Source organism: Balaenoptera borealis, assembly GCF_965194805.1.
Source record: "Balaenoptera borealis genome assembly, chromosome: 11".
NCBI lineage: Eukaryota > Metazoa > Chordata > Mammalia > Artiodactyla > Balaenopteridae > Balaenoptera > Balaenoptera borealis.
In genome coordinates this window covers 110170875-110186745 of record NC_138868.1, presented here as the reverse complement: position 1 = coordinate 110186745, position 15871 = coordinate 110170875, and the positions used below count along the sequence as shown (strand labels likewise).

Here is a 15871-nt window from a genome sequence, read left to right as displayed (position 1 = left end):
TGAAAATGGCAAAATATTCTGGTTAATGCAACATCTGGGCTCGGGATTTTTTCCTCAAGGCATAGCCTCAGCCCCTCAGAGCAGCCAGGAAGAAGGCCTACCTCTTGGCCCCTGGAAACTATGAGGACAGAATCTCTATTTTCTTTTGCTAATGGCCATTCCTCCAGAGAAAATACATGTATCAGGCTGGCTCTTCAGACAGGATTTTCATCAACTAAAGGCAGCCGGACCAGCTCTTGTCATCCTGCACCCTGGGCTGCCCTCACCCAGGGTCCCCCCTGGAAAGCTGGTTCAGGCCCTGCCTCCCACCTGCCGTCCTCTATAAAGGCTCCCAACAACCTCACCTTTCCCCCAGGTGGCTCCAGGTGAGACCTGAGGGCTGGGTGCTGCCGTTGAGGATCCCGAATCTCCCCTCCCTTCACCTCCAATCCAGCCCAATCCAGGCCTCGGTCTCACGCCTGCGTCCCTCCAAAGACCCAGCCTCCCCTCAGCCCCAGACCTCCCTGGCCCCCAACACCCTGCTTCTGGCTTCTAGGATGTGACTGGCTGTGGCTTTCTTCTTCCCTCTCGGTCTCAGTCTGCTTCTAGCCCCTCCACCTTCTGCCCAGGGGTGGCATTACAGCAAGAGGAGAAGGGTCTTCTGTGTCTTCGGGCATCTTCAAGAGTTGTATCTCAGCCCACCGCTTTGGGTGCTTTAAAAATGCAGATTCATGGGCCTGGTCCCAGACCCATTTCATGAGAATCTCCCGGGATGGTCCTGAGCACGTGCTTTGTAGGCAAGCTCTCCCAGGGAAGCGTAGGACCCGGCAGCCAGACAGTCTACAAGCAGCCATGTGGGGGCTCCCCGGTCTGTGTCCCTAGCGCTTTCCTCAATTCTGAGCCACAAGACGCTCTGCTACCTGAAGGTCCCAGGGGAATCTCCATCTTTCTCTCCCTGGCACCCCTTCCCTCCTCAAACGTGCACCTTATCTTCTCACCCACCGCCTCACTACAATCTCCATGGCCATTCTGACCCTTTCCTCTCCCTCACCCCACACCTGTCAGCCAGCAGGTCGGAGCAAGCAGGCACCAGCCCTCCCGCCACTGCCATCACGCTCACGCCGGGGCAGGGGCCTTGTCTGGCTACGACATTCTCTTACCGGTGGGTGGTTCCCTTGTCTTTGATAATCTCTCTTCCGTCTTCCACTTCGGGGCCAGGTGGCCCTTCCCAAACTCAGAATGAACCTGTTCACATCCTGCTGAAAACCGCCTCCCAGAAAACCCTCGAAGGCCTTTCCTGCTCTGAGCTCAACCTCCCTCGTGGCCCCAAGTTCCCCGCTGCCTTCTCGGCACCAACCGTGCTAGACACCCGGCCCGCCCTGCCCGGGATGCCCGATCCTATTGCACATTCCAGCCTCGACTATGCTGCTTCTGTCCATCAAGTCACTGATTCAGCGAATGTTTGTTTCAATGTTTGTTTCGAGCCTACTGTGTGCCAGGAGTTAGATTTAGGGTTTAGGTACCGAGAGGAGCAGACTTCCCAACCTCCTACAAGCAAGTAAATAGACATTTACAATAGAATATAGAATCTAAGTGCTGCACTAGAGCAGAGAAGAAGATACTAGCTAGTAGGTGTCAGCCAGAAGGGGCTTCAGACAGCTCAGAACCCTTCGAGGTAAGTACGCCTGGAGCTCAGAGAATTTAAGCCATGTGACTGAATCCTTCCCGCAGATAGCAATTCCACCGTAGAAGGACACGTTAACATCCGGTTTTGCACCCAGGTCTGTCTGACCTTAAACCCATGTTTCTTTCTAACCCGTAGGTATACTGTCTCTTCCAGTGTGTTGAAGGGTCACAGAGGGAGGCGTTTGCCCTCTTCTCTGCCTGATAAAATTGTACTTACCCTTTAAGCTTCCACTCAACGGTGCCCCATCCATAAAGTGTTTCTGAACCCCACTGAAGAATCACTCACCCATCTTTCGGACTCTCTTGGTAGTTTACCCTTAGGCTTATATTTTGTTTGTATTTGTTTCTGCACTAAAGGATGTAGCCCTGTATCTCGCCATAGTTATTGACCAGTAAGCATTGGTTGGGCTAATAAATATATCTTCCAGTCAATGGGTTACAGCCTCTTACAGGGTGAAACTCCCCACTAGCCAAAGGAAGGCCAAATACGCAAAAGGTCTTATAGTCTCCCCCACTGCCCCGCAGGGAAGCCAAATCAACATTGCTGACGCTTTCCCTGGCATTCCAGCCCCCTTACGTCCCAGTTCTAATTTGAAATTTAGGGTCCCCTCCCGCGGGGTCTTTCTCCCTTGTGAGGGAGGCTATCTCAAACATCGCGACAGACTGTTGAGGAAGGCGTTCGTCAAATGATTTCTTCTTGCAGAGACATCAAAAGCTGCACATGCCTGTCCATTTCCTGCTGATAACGTATATGATTTTTATTTTCCAAATCCGCAATTTAAATCCAGGTGGGAGGGAATGAGTCAGAGAGAAACACCGTCGTTCCTGGCTGATGGCAGCAGCCTCGTCATTTGTATTTTCCCCAACCTGCGAAATGTCAACATATTAGGAGAAAATATGCAGACATTTCACGTTTCACTCCTGATGCTGCCTCGCGCCCCTACCCTGCTCCGTCTGAATCCCTGGCATCTGGCCGTTAGCCTGAGCGTTCAGACTTCAGCACGGAGCACTCGGGCTGTGCTGATGTCAGCACACGCCCCCGCTTCCGGTTTGGCACAGACCAAAGCCCTGCTGTTTTCAGGGTTGTGATGCGCTGACTGGTTGGAATTAACTTCTGATATGAACTTCCTAGGCCTTGGGCTTTGTGGGAGCACAAAGCAGAGATGATGGCTGCCTTTTTGGCTTCTTTATCCGCATGCCTTCCTGGAGCTGCGAAGCCCCGTTCATCTTCCTTGTAGAAAAACACCGGGCCCTGTTTTCTGCTGTAATTAAAGACAATGAAGGAAACGCTCCCTTTGAAGGGGAACGATGCACCTTCGTCAGCCGGCACTGCTGAAAGTAGGTTTACGTTTCCCCAGCAAGTGTAACACACACCCTCTAATTAGATTTCCTCGCTCCTCTTTTAATCACCGGGAACATCATTATCCTTTTGGTTCCTTGTTTGTTAGGAAGGTCACAAAGTTCACATTCATATTTATAAAACGCATCCAAATTTCAGAACAAAACTGTATCTTCTTAGACTTCAGATGCCTCCTTGATCTCACTGCGCTATCATCACCAAGTTCAACTCGGCTGTGGGTTTTTTTTTTTTTTTCTCTTTTCTTTCCTTCATGTGATGATCACCTGACCACCTGCTATTTTAGTAGGATTACAGCAACACTTTGCTTTTGAACTTCTTGCTGAAGAACTGTGCCTTATTTTCGTTGCAATCATGGAAAGGACAAGGGTGGCATTTCAATACCTTTCTCACTTGTAATGGACCCTCCATTTTTAAGCTTCAAAAATCTCTTGTGAGGCAGGATCCTCATCGGTAAACTTATATAGTTTTCTGGGAGCTTTGTGCTGAGTTTGGGTACTTTGATTTTCAAAATCTGTTCCTCCACAGGGTGATCAGCCAGCCCATGAACGCAGCAGCAAACCCTTGCTTCCAGGAGAGCGAGGCCTGCAGGTTAATTCTATGCTAAGCCCTCAACCAAATTTGCTTTTTAAAAATGTGTAGTGTGTAGTATATTTAATTTAACAAAGTAAGTAGCTTCTCCAAAGTGGACTTTATTTTGCTCATTTGTTTGTTTGCCTCTTTCTTTATTTACTTGTCTTACTGCTGCTGGGTCTCACACGTGGCCATACCATAAAATCTTCCCTCCGGCCCAGAGTACACGCACTGATTGATTGACCTTTGTGACATTTACCGTTTCTGGAATTTATCTCTTGATCATTTCTGTCTCTTTATCTCTTCTTTCTGTGTGCTGAGGACTAACTTATTTTGGTCTGCATATGTCCTCAAGGTATTTAGTTGTCATGGTTGTCATTCACAGTTGGTTTTGTGGCTTTGTGTCGTCATGTGAGCTTTTCAAAGACGCTCAACTTCAGGAAAGAAGGAAGCAATACGTTTTTAGTGTTGAGGAAGGGGAAAGGAGCGGCTGGAATGAGGGGAAAGGGCATCATTACATGTTCTCACTTTTAGTTTATCCCTGAAAAATATTTAATTAAGGCTGAGGTTTGTAAGAGCTATTCTATTAGACTGAGTCACTGCTAACCATAAATAAAGATTTCTTGAATGTGGTGCTTGCCCACAGAAAGAGTTGGGCTTCTACATGCACTTCCTCAGAATAACTGGCCTTCCTTGGGCAGCCTTTACCTGTGGCTGGAGCCAACTCAGGTCTTGTCAGGAGAGACCAGTCACTTGCTAAGCCAGAGTCACGTTTGCTTTCAGTGGGTGTTTGGCAATTATCTTTAAGAATTCAGTATACACAGGGTCTCTTTATTTAAAGCAGGAGCCCCACAAAAGATACTATTTTAGAGACTAGCAGTTGTGGTCCTGGTTCTCATTCACCCAATTGTTACTCATCCTTTCCTTATACTCAGTGATTTTACGTATCATCTTCACTCATCCTCAGAGCAACCCTGCAGGTATAGAGAAAACCACCTCCCCACATATTTTATACATTAAAAAAAAAAACTGTTTGAGAGCAGTTAACCATCTCACCTGAAGTCATCCTGCAAGTGACTAGCAGAGCCAGAATTCACATTCAGTTCTCCCTGATTCCTGAATTCAATCCTCTTAGACAGGCGGGGTGCTCCTGAGATGGAAGGGAGGTTGGATTATTTCATTCCAAAGGACTTTCTTCTCAGAATCTGTGAGGGCTTAAAACATATTTGTGTTTCTTTATTGATTTAGACTAGGACAGAGGAATTCTAGGTCCTAATGGAGGATAGGGGGACTTCCCTGGTAGTCTAGTGGTTAAGACTCTGAGCTTCCACTTCAGGGGGCGCGGGTTCGATCCCTGGTCGGGGAACTAAGATCCTGCATGCAGCGTAGCGTGGCCAAAAAAAAAAAAAAAAGCTAATGGAAGACAGGGTGTGTGCAGGCAGAGGCTGTGCCTGTCTTCCTCTTTGGAACAGAGCCTGGCACATGACAGCACCAGCACACATTTCTTGAGTGGAGGGCATGGCTTCCGAGGCCAGCGTGAGGTCTGCTTCCCTCGCAGACTGGTCCTTTGCCCTTGGACTTGCCATAGAGCGTGGCTTTGGACTCTCTCATTGCCCTGCCCAGTGCCCCACACCCTCCTCCTAGGCCCTCATGGCCGGTGGCCTCTCTCACCCATCTCACCTCCTCATTCTCACCTACCAAAACCCAGCTCAGGATCAACGTATTTGGAAAAGGTCGAAATAAGCCAATATTAGCCTCAACTAACAAGTGGAAGGTAGGGGGTATGGACCCACCAGAGCAGCCCTTCCCACGGTCACAGGACTACTTCCTACCACGATCACATGACTACTTCCTACCACGATCACATGACTACTTCCTACCAGACACTGTCCTAATCCCTCCAGTCCTTTATCCTGAAAACTCCACATTATTACCCCTATTTTCAAGGAGAAAACTGCAAGTGCTTTGTCTGAGATCACGTAGCTGGCAAGCCACAGACTCAGGATTTAAGCCCAAATTGGTCTGAAGCCAAGGTCCCAAGCGTTGGTTGCACTTTTACAGTGGTCAGAGACTTTAACCCCAAAGGGTTTAGGGCTGCAAAGACAAAGCAGCGAGGCCAAGGCAGGGCAGACGCATAGAAGTAATCATGGGGCCACACCAGCTCGCTAGACGGCAGCAATCCGCCGCTGCTTCTGCATCAAAGCGCAGAGAAGCGCTTGCATAATCAGGTGAGTGGCCTTAGCACACAGAAAGCCTATGGGAGCGACCCAACCCAGATTCTTTTTTTCCCCTCATTTCCAGTAGGATCAGGGTTACCTTGAAGATGCCATTAAAGAATCAGTTCGTCGCTGATGGCCTTTGTCTTTCATTCCTCCAGCCTAGCGTATGGTACACGGACGTGAGCCGCTCTCTCCCGGCTTTGAACAAAGCCCGAGAGCCTTCCTGTAGGCCCCTCACTTCCTGTAGGCCCTACTGCCAAGTCTCAGATGTGTCCAGGATCCATAGGAGGAAAGCAAGGCTAGTTTAATCTCTGTCCTAGTAGATTAGGTAAACTCTTTGGTCAGAGTAGCTCAGCCCTTTCTCATACACTGACTGGCCAAAGGCACTCTGACAATAAATTGCCATGTCATCTGATGCGTAAATCAGGGCTTATAATACCTGCTAAGGAATAAAATTTCCTGAAAATGCATAGAAAATGAGGCTACAGAAAAGGAAACTTTAGGGTCTAGGAATGTTTGGTGCCCTCTTCCTGTCTCAGGAGATGGCATGCTGAGGTGCAGAAAGCAGGAGTGGTGATGGTTTTGTACCCCTTGGAAAAGGCCACCTGGCTGTTCCCCAGCTGTGCCTTCTGGGACCGGATGCAGAGTCTCCAGCCATTCGGTAACTCAGGACACTAAAGGAGAAGAGCTCAGAGGTCATGCATCCCCGCCTCCTCTCACTGCAGGTGGGAGAACCAAGGCCAGAGAGGAGCTGGCACTCAGCTGGGAAGCAGCAGAGTCACGTGGAGAAATTGGGTCTCCAGATCCCCAGGCCATCATTCCATGACGCTGTGGCCTCTGAAAAACATGCACAAAGGATTGTTTTCCACAGAGGGGAAGTAGAGTTGTGATAATCAAGGGCCCCAACCCTGTAGACAGAGTGACTCAGTTCTAATCCAGCTCTGGGTGTATGGTCTTATGTGGCCACAGGCAGGGTACTTACCTGCTCTGCTCCTCAATTCCCCATCTATAAGCTAGGAATGCCATAGGGGTTCACAAAGATAAAACGGATTAGTAGATGTTCAGCATTCAGAGTCACGTTTGCCACACAGAAAGCACCATATAAGTATGCCTTAGCTCATCCCCCCACGTGGGCTGAGCAGGCCCCATGCCTACCGAGGCCCCCTCAGAGTTCCAGTCCTTGGAGAACTCAGCTGAAGCGAGCTGAGGCCGTAACACCCCTGCCTAAGCAGCATGAACAGCTTACTGCCACTGCTACCTGCCATCTTGATGATTCTTCCCCTTCTTTCCCTGCAGCTCGCACTGCTTTGTCTTCCTAATACTCCTCCTCTCCTGTTTGTTTTAGCTACTTTCAACCTTGTGCTGGTAGCATGACATCCCCAGAAATGCTAAGCCCACTGGCAGAACTTGGAATAGAGTGATTCCTAAGCTAAAGACTTCCGTCTGTCTAGCATGGAGCCCATTCAATTGTTTCTTAAGTTGATATCAATATAATGAATTAGACAAAGACACACACACATGCATATATATACATATATACATAACTAGTGAATATATATCATATATACAATATATACTTTATATTTTAAATATTCTTTACAAAAACATATGGGTCTTATACATCTGTGTTGCCCATTTCCTTTTAAACTCATTTAAAAATCTAAATCACTCATCTTTTGCAGAAGACAATATAGAGAGTTACCTTGAGCTTCAAACTGGGCCTTTTCCAACTCAGCGCATTCTGTAGGCCAGTACAGTTCCTAGGATATATGCCTGGACTGATGGGGCCCCAGAGTCAGGCTACTTTCTATAAATATTTATGAAGCTGTCGTGGGGACCATAGCAATGGGCTAAGGACTGGGCTCTGCCCTTATCTGCAAATGCTCTATAACAAAAGTACAGAAAACTATGAGCAAGACTCTCAAGCTATCGAGGAAATATGAATTTGTAGTAAATAGGAGAATTGGACTGTAAATCTGAGGAAGAAAAGGAATCCTGCTGAGATCCCTGGGGTGGGAACACTTGGATGCCAGCTGCTGGAGTGAGAGAACCATCCGTCCCCAGGCTGACGGCATCACTGCCCACCCAGCAAGGCCTGGATCCGCGCCATTGCACTGACCAGCAAGCCACGTGACCTGGCTCCCGTCTGAGGAGACCCTGCACCACTGAGGCTTTTTTCAGTAGTAAGGTTATTTCCAACAAGCCAATTTACTAGTAAAGGAGGTGCTGAAGCCCTGCGTTTCTTGCCTGTCACTCCGTCCCTTTGTCACTGGCCCTACAGGGTTGCTTCTGATCCCTTGACTAACACTTAGTTTTGCTTTCCCCGGAATACTCTCTGCTCCCTGCTCGCTGGCTACTCTGGTCTTGCTTATGACCCTAAATTCTGATGCTGGTAAATAAAGGTGATGGAGGAGTACAGGGGCAGAGCTGGACACTCAGCCTTCCACCCTGGGCCCTCGGAACAGGCAAGGCGATACCAGTGCACGTGGTTTGGCTTCTCAAGGATGCAGATGAAGGGAAAGGGATCGCACCTGTGATTCTGTGGTCTTATTTCACAGCGGAATGTGAGGGTTACACGAGGGGTGTGTAGAAGGGCCAGAGAGAGGGAAGAAGAAAGAAAGAGGTTGAGGGAGAGCCCTGCCAGGCAGGGGCGTAAGGTGGCTGTTGGGTCTGAGAACGGGGGTCCTCTTTGTCACCTCTGGAGACGCATCGCTGAGTGCTGGGACAAACCCGACCATAGTCTTTAAAACTCTGGGTGTACGTATTCATTCTTCCTCAGCGGCTTTGGGAGACGCCGCCCCAGCATCCCAGTCACACCAGATGAAAAGTCAGCCACATCAACACCTAGACTCCTGTGTTTCACAAAATCTTCTCTTCCTCTCCTTCCTCCTCCCACCTCTTCCCTCTACTCTGACCCTCATCCCTCTCCTTCCCCTCCCACCCCTGTGTGTCCTGGACATGGTTTCCAAGGAGAGAACACAGGTAGAGGCGCTGCTTACAAAGGTCCTGCCCTAACCTGTCAGCCTGCACGTCTAACCATTCCCTCCCTCTACTTCTTTTAGTTTTTAAACCCCAGTCTTTGAGAGCAGGCTGTAGGGTCCAGGCACCCCAGCGATAAGCCCCTTTGAGTTTCTCCCAATGGGCACTTTCCATTTACGCAGACTTGGAAGGGTCACTGGTGGGTGGGAGCTGCTCACAGAGAAGCATGTCTATGCGGTGCTTGTCAGGGGATGAGGATGGTGCCCTCTGGGTGTGCGCTAATGGGTCTGTCTCTCTTTCTCCCACACAGGGCCTGGAGCTGTCATTGATGGTGTAAACTCGGCCTCTAGAGCACTGGCTTGCCTCTGGCTATCAGGGACCCTCTTTGCCCACTTCTTCATCAAGTTTTGATAAGAAACCATAGGTCTTCTGAGCAACGCCTGCTTCTCCATATCACAGACTTTACCTACACTGCGGAGAGCAAACCAGTTTGAGCTTCTTTTTGTTTGTTTCTGTTCTTCTTCTTGATTTGATTTTTTTCTTTGTTTGGTTGGTCTGTTTATTTGATTTTTCTATCCAGTTTGAATGAGTGGGGTTGGGGGGGAGGGGTGTGCAGGGTTCTACCACGTGTAGGATAATCATTCATTGGTGTGTCCAAAAATGGAATCTGTTCCTCTACCTTGGCCCTCCCCTTTCCTCTGCCTTCCCGACACCGTCACCACCAACCCTACCCCCCCAGTAAACCATAAGCTCCATCTGGGCAGAAAATGTGCCTCGTGATAAACACCCTGAAGACACAACTTCACTTATAATGTAGTGCACAGCAAGAATTATATCCAAGTGTCCTATTATCTGCGTCTTTTAAGCTTTGGACCATTTTCCTGACTATAATGTACATATCACTCCTTCCATGCTTATTATTGTCTAATTACACGAGGGTTCACATCCTTTCTTTCTGGGAAGTTCTCTCTCTCTATATATATATGAAACATTGCCATCTTTTTAGCCATTCTGCCCTATCTGCTTTCTCTACCAGCTATAGGGATTCGAAGTTTAGGGATATGCACACAACCCAAAACTAAACATTTAGAAGCCATGTGACCGAATAAAGGGGGAAGCATTTTGAGGATGGTACTTCTCTCAAAAAAATGCTGTCCAGTTCATAAACAGTGATCCGTAGATGGCTGATTATTTAGGTTTTATCAAGCTCTCCATGAAAGTAATCATACGGTTTTCCATCTACTCAACTGTCTGATTGATCGTTCCATCCAGTTATCTACCCACCCATCTTCTTCTCTAGCAATCTATTTACTTTATTTATCCATCTATCAATGTAATTATCTAACACGTCTTTCTATTTCTTTCCCCACTCTTCACTATCAATCCATCCCCACATTAATCTCTAACCATATTGTGTCTATTCCACTGGATTCATGTCTCCTCTACCTTCTGCAGATATTGGCATCTTCAAAATGACCTATCAACTTCTCATGCGAAAGCCAATGATCTCACAGGCTAACAACATAGAAAAGCAATATGTCATGGACTGTCTGGAATGTGCTAGCCCATCTACCCAAAGTAGATACTGGTAAGAGATGGGCAAAAGTAGCAATCGAATGATCGGTCACTCACTCTTCCCAGCAGAGACTGTGTATTGAGAAACACCTTCTTGGGAAGCAGATCAGCCTTGGCAAAGCCTTGATGAGTATCGTGTTTTTTCTTTCTTACCGGAAGGACAAGGTGCCAAAATTCATGTTTCTCTCAGCCTTTCAAGAAAGTGCATGCCAGGAAACTATGGGACTGTGCTTAACAGCAAGAAGGTGAGAGAAAAAACACACCTCTGTCTCTGCAGTGTGAAGAGAGCCGTCCATCTGAGTGGGATGACTTCTGCTATTGTCTCCTCTCTCCTCCAGTTTTGGTTTCATCTGTTTGAAAACTATCCAGTAAAAAGCTGATGAAAGCCAGTTACGTGGCGGGTGTGTTGACAACTCTGGTATATGTTTCAGGAAGCTCTTCTGAGCTGAGGGCACTTGAGCAACTGACAATTTCCAGGCACTTGATTAACACAACACTGCAAACAGAAGGGGAAAGTGACACACAATTTCCTCGGATACAGGCTGCTTCTCCAGGAGCTTTGGAGAAGAATGCCCTCAGCTCTCCATGTTCAGAACAGATCTTTCCAGAACACAAGAGCTGACCTGATCTTTCTGTATTGTCTCCTGGGACAAGAAGGACTCAGCCAGCAAGTGTGCCAGGGTTGCAAGACGATGGCATTGGAAGCCTGCAGGGCTGTGCCCTTGTCCTGTGCTGCAGGGAGTGACCTGCTGAGGCTGAGAAGGCGCGTCAACAGTGACTGTCTCCCAGACCTGCTGGAGACCCGCTGGAAAACACTTGCAGCTCCACAGTCTAAAACATGAGAAATACCAGCTCCATAAAGTTCCATTCCTTCGATGCTTAATTGATCTTCTTCCTCTGAAATGTGGCCTGTTTGTTTTTGTCCGTTATGGCACATGAACATGCCGTACGCAGTGGAGAAACACACACACACACACGCAGGCTGTCTTGGCGTACAAAAAGCTAGGCGCTTCCGTAAGAGAGCTGGCGTGAATGAAATTAATATTACACTTTCCAGCTGTAAACAGACAGCTGCATTTCCCAGGGAGTTGCCAAGAGCCAGACTGGGGGAACGTAAATGATGTGCCAAAAGCAGTGTGTGGATCTCAAGTTCCAGGGACAGTCGAGAACAGGCATGGAGTCAGAATTAAAGGTCGGACATCAGTGTTTCAGGCCTGCCACCACACGGGGCTCCGGGAGCCGGGCTGGTGTCAGACACTGAAGGAGTGTTTAATGTGTCATTTGAATGTTCTGCTGATAATACTCTTGTTCCTCTGGAGTAAAATAAGTGTGGAGGCTGTGGAGACGGTACCGTCTTGGGGAACGCGGTGCTTGAAATGGACAAGCTGGGCATATTCCTCACTCCGGGACTTGATCTAGAGGAAGGCGCCCGTCCTCCTTCAGCCAGGAGGATCCAGAACCTTCCAAGCACAATGAGCCTGGGTCTCAGACTCACTGTGGAACTCCGTGCAGCCTCTTCCACTGGATACTGGGAAGCATGTCTGGTAGTTACAGGTTCCAGCCCTGTTTCAGAGGGAGAGACTCCTACCGTTAATCCTCAGCTGTCTGGGATAAAGAAAACCAAGGAAACAAGACCCAAGGAAATGGGGCAGTGGGAAAGGAAACCCTTCTGCACAGCAGACGTACTCCAGCTTCTGGGCTGTTTGGGTTCCTCTGGTGGGGACGGCGCCATAGGACAGGAGCTGTGTTACCCAGCATCTTGAAGCACACAGAGCAGCAAACGCTTACTAACGACACTACCCACGCTCCCTTTACATATGGCAGGCGGACGGATAAGGCCTGCTGGAGAGATTTTTTTCGAGGTGCCAGTGATGGGGGCGGGGGTTAGGGCAGAGGAGGAAAAAATGAATTATCGAGTCTCTGAGGACGTGTGGCTCTTCATAGGTTTTGCACGTGGGAAGGAAACCGAATAAGGCTTATCAGGAAATCAGGTGAGAGGAACTCAGCTATGTAGGTACTCTGAAACCCTCCCCCTTCCAAGACCAAGTTAATATGTATTCCCACCAAAGTAATTCCAATGCCAGTGCTAGAGTTAAGGCCCTGGCCAAGCTTGTTTTTCAGTAGTTTCATGTCAAGTGCCTGATACAGTCTTCTGCAAGTTGAAGAAAATGCGTTTAGTTTTTCTCATTCTTGTTTTAACTGGGGGAGGGAGGCCATACAGGCGAGTGGTGGTCAAAACGTGCACCTGTTTCCTACAGAGAGATGACGTGTGGCTGTTGTGTTATAGTTGTATTCAACTAAACAGAAGGGAAGTTCAGGCTTTGTATCACAAAGAGGCCTGGGGCTCTTTCCTCTGAAAGCCATGCCTCACGCTAGACAATTCATTTCACACGTTGGTCAGTTAGTTCTCAAAACCTGGGTGGGAAGTGTCCTCTGGGACTCGGGACAAGTCCACAGCCAAGGATGAGTTCAAGGATGTGTCTCTGCATCAATGCAGCCACTTGCTCTCCACATGGAGGAGTTGGTGATCTCTCCTTATGCCGGGAAAAGTCACGTGAGCAGAGTAGAGAACCTTAAAGTGGGTGGTCCGTCTCCAGGAGAGCTTTTCCACCGCAGTGCATCAGGAGTGGCTGTAGATTGGTGGGTACTTCCAGTGCCAAGGGAAGGTTTTCTCCTCTGTGGCTGTGTGTGGATGTTATCGGTAGGAGGGGAGGAATGGGGTGAGAGATGGGGCCATGTCATCTTTTCCAATCTGACCCTGAGTCCTCACCAGAGAAAAACTGGCTTTGTCATACCTGGAACCAGCCCCCCCTTCCCCCCACCAAAAACCTCCACAGAATTAAAAACAAAAACAAAAACAAAAACAAAAACAAAATTTAATCTCTTTGGAATTCGAGGAAGCAGGGGAAGCAGCATAAAATGTTTCTAGTTGGCAAAATTCATTTTTTTTTCTTTTTCTCCAAATATGAGGATTGTTTGCTTTTGTTTTGCATCAGCCCTATTCCTAGAAACTTATGCCCAATTGCCTCCCCTCCTACTCTTCAAAACTTCCTTGTTTATTTTATTTTAAGACAAATAAGTTGGAGCAGTTGCAGTAAAACTTCACAGGTGTGTAACTAGGAAGGCAACATTTTCAAAAAATACCATATGATGAGAACTCCTAATGCTCACTAACAGCCAACAATAAAAATGCCAGTCTCATTTCCCTCATTTCTTGAGAGAAGAGAAGTAAATGAAAGGAGGAAGAAATAGATATGCAATTAAAAGATGTGGCGAAAAGAGAGAGCTGAACCAGTGCAATTTAGCCTTCAGGTGCAGAACGCTGGCAGTCCAAGAGGATGTGGAGTGGACTCAATTAGACACGATTGTCATCAGCCTGAAAGTAGCCAGCAAAGCCTAATTTCCCATATTTTAAAAGACATTCCATTTTGTTTCTTTCAACAGTGCCCTTTTAAAGGCACAGGGTTGTTTTAGTTGTTCCATGACCCTGAGTGGGGAAAGAAAGATGGTGAACCCTCTACTCTTTTTCTGGGGGGGCCACATTCTACGCTATTGGCAGATTTATAATGATATCAATCATAGCAATGATAAGTAATAATAGCTGCCCTTGTGTTCATTAAAGGGAGCTTTTTTAATCATTCAAAACCTTTTGTGACATGTAAAGTGCAGTTGTGAGGAATGTGTGGGTGTACGAAAATGTATCTGTCAAGTTCAGAGTCCTCTAGATTAAAAAAAAATTATGACATCAATGGTGCCGTTAGAGCTGTGTCAGACCATGGGTGTGCCCATTTTCACAATTATCCTTAAAACAAATCTATGTTCAAATGCTTTAAAATTTTATCACATGATACAAGAGTATAACTTTGTCAGCCTTCTAGAGTTTTTGTTTTTCCCCTTCTATTTTCTTTCTTATTTTTTCCTTCAAAAATCAATGAAGACTTGATTTCTGTCAATAATTGTATTAAGGGTGAATATACTACCTGAATTTTGTGCATGTTACATTGTAGTTGTAACCTTTTCTAATTCAGGATGAATACGAGATGGTTGTGATTGTGCAGTGTATCAATAAAGTTCAAAGAAATTTGTAACTTTTGGGGGGCTGTTTATTAGGACACCTCACTGGGTATCCAGGAATGGAGAAAACTAGGCAGGCTGTGCTTCTCCCGTGTGTGTGTTTTAGGCTTTGGGAAGCAGATGCAACCAGAAAACTGAGTAGCATTTCCCTCTCTCTCTCTGTCTCTCTCTCTCTGTCTCTCTCTCTCTGTCTCTCTCTCTGTCTCTCTCATGCATGTATGTACCCACATGCACACAGAATACTATGAAGCCTAGGCAATTTCATATTACAATTGTATATCGCATATCTATGCCACTTACAAATAATATAAAATACAATATTATAAAATGCAGCTGCAGCCTCAAAGTCTAAATTATTTATTGACCTAGGCTAAAATGAAATCACAAGAGAAGTTTCAGAAAAAGAATGACCAGCTACTGCTCGGTTTGAGCGCTCCTTGAGTTCCTGCAGGTTGAGTCCACCGGATCAAGCACCACTTTGACAGAAGTCAGTATGAGAAAATATGGTGACTATGATACACATTTATTCTTAAAAGCACATGCCGTTGGAGGAACTGTTCTCTGTCTTAGGTTTACTGTAGCATCTATAGGGTAATAGCATGAGAAAGAGATCTGGAGAACGAACTCCTTTCCTCTGATTGTCTTTCCTAAAACATCTTTCTCTTTCAGTAAATCTCCCACCACTTGGTCACACATTCATCTGCTCTTCTGAAGGAACAGGTATTCACCTCTTTCTTGCAACCCAGATTCTCACCAACCATTTATACATCAACCAACCCTTCTGAGCTCTGCCGTTGACTACATGTGTGATCTTGGACTGGACGTTTTACCTTGCTCATCTTTGTTTCCTCAGCTGCACCACTGGTGAATTTACCTCCCTCAGTGTGTTCTATCAAAATTCCCTGGACAGTTTTTGTTTCCCTTTCAACCACTGGATTCCTAAGACTGCCCCCAAATAAAGCTTAGGTCAGTGGCCGATGATTATTTGGGCACGCAGCAGAAAGTGGGGGAAGATTCTTCAGTTGTACAACTTCTCTGGCCAAGATCCCAAGCTGGAGTTATGAGGCTTGTTTCTCAAGGCTTCCTAGACAGACAAGGGCTAATCCTGGCCTTTCATGACTCTGTTTCCCCTGCAGGGGATGGAACACAGATAACTTGATAGACTCTATCATGTTCCTTGTAAATTAAAATACGGAGAACATGGTGGGTACCAGTGATGGAGAGTTTCTAATTTCCTCAGACTCATTGTAAAATCATGACTTGTCGAGGAAATGAATTTCCAGTTCTAACGTCTTAATGCCTTTAATGCTCCCCGTCACCCTCTCCTCTTTCTTCTTCATTTTAATCATCCTCTTCCCATCCTCACCTGACTCTCTCCTGCTCCTGTTCATACCACAGCATTTACCCATCCATCTGCTTGCCTGCTTGC

The 15871-nt window shown here is 47.0% G+C and overlaps 1 protein-coding gene across 7 annotated transcripts in view; it reads left to right on the top strand.

Moving 5' to 3' along the window:
* Nucleotides 1-14774, top strand: part of OPCML (opioid binding protein/cell adhesion molecule like) — a 1243265-nt gene extending 1228491 nt beyond the window's left edge. For all 7 annotated transcript variants that reach the window (XM_082341076.1, XM_082341075.1, XM_082341080.1 and 4 more), the window contains one exon: nucleotides 9104-14774. In XM_082341076.1, coding sequence (XP_082197202.1) covers nucleotides 9104-9204 — 101 coding nt within the window. In that variant the 3' untranslated portion in view covers nucleotides 9205-14774. The remainder of the gene's footprint in view (nucleotides 1-9103) is intronic.
* Nucleotides 14775-15871: the final 1097 nt, after the last annotated feature.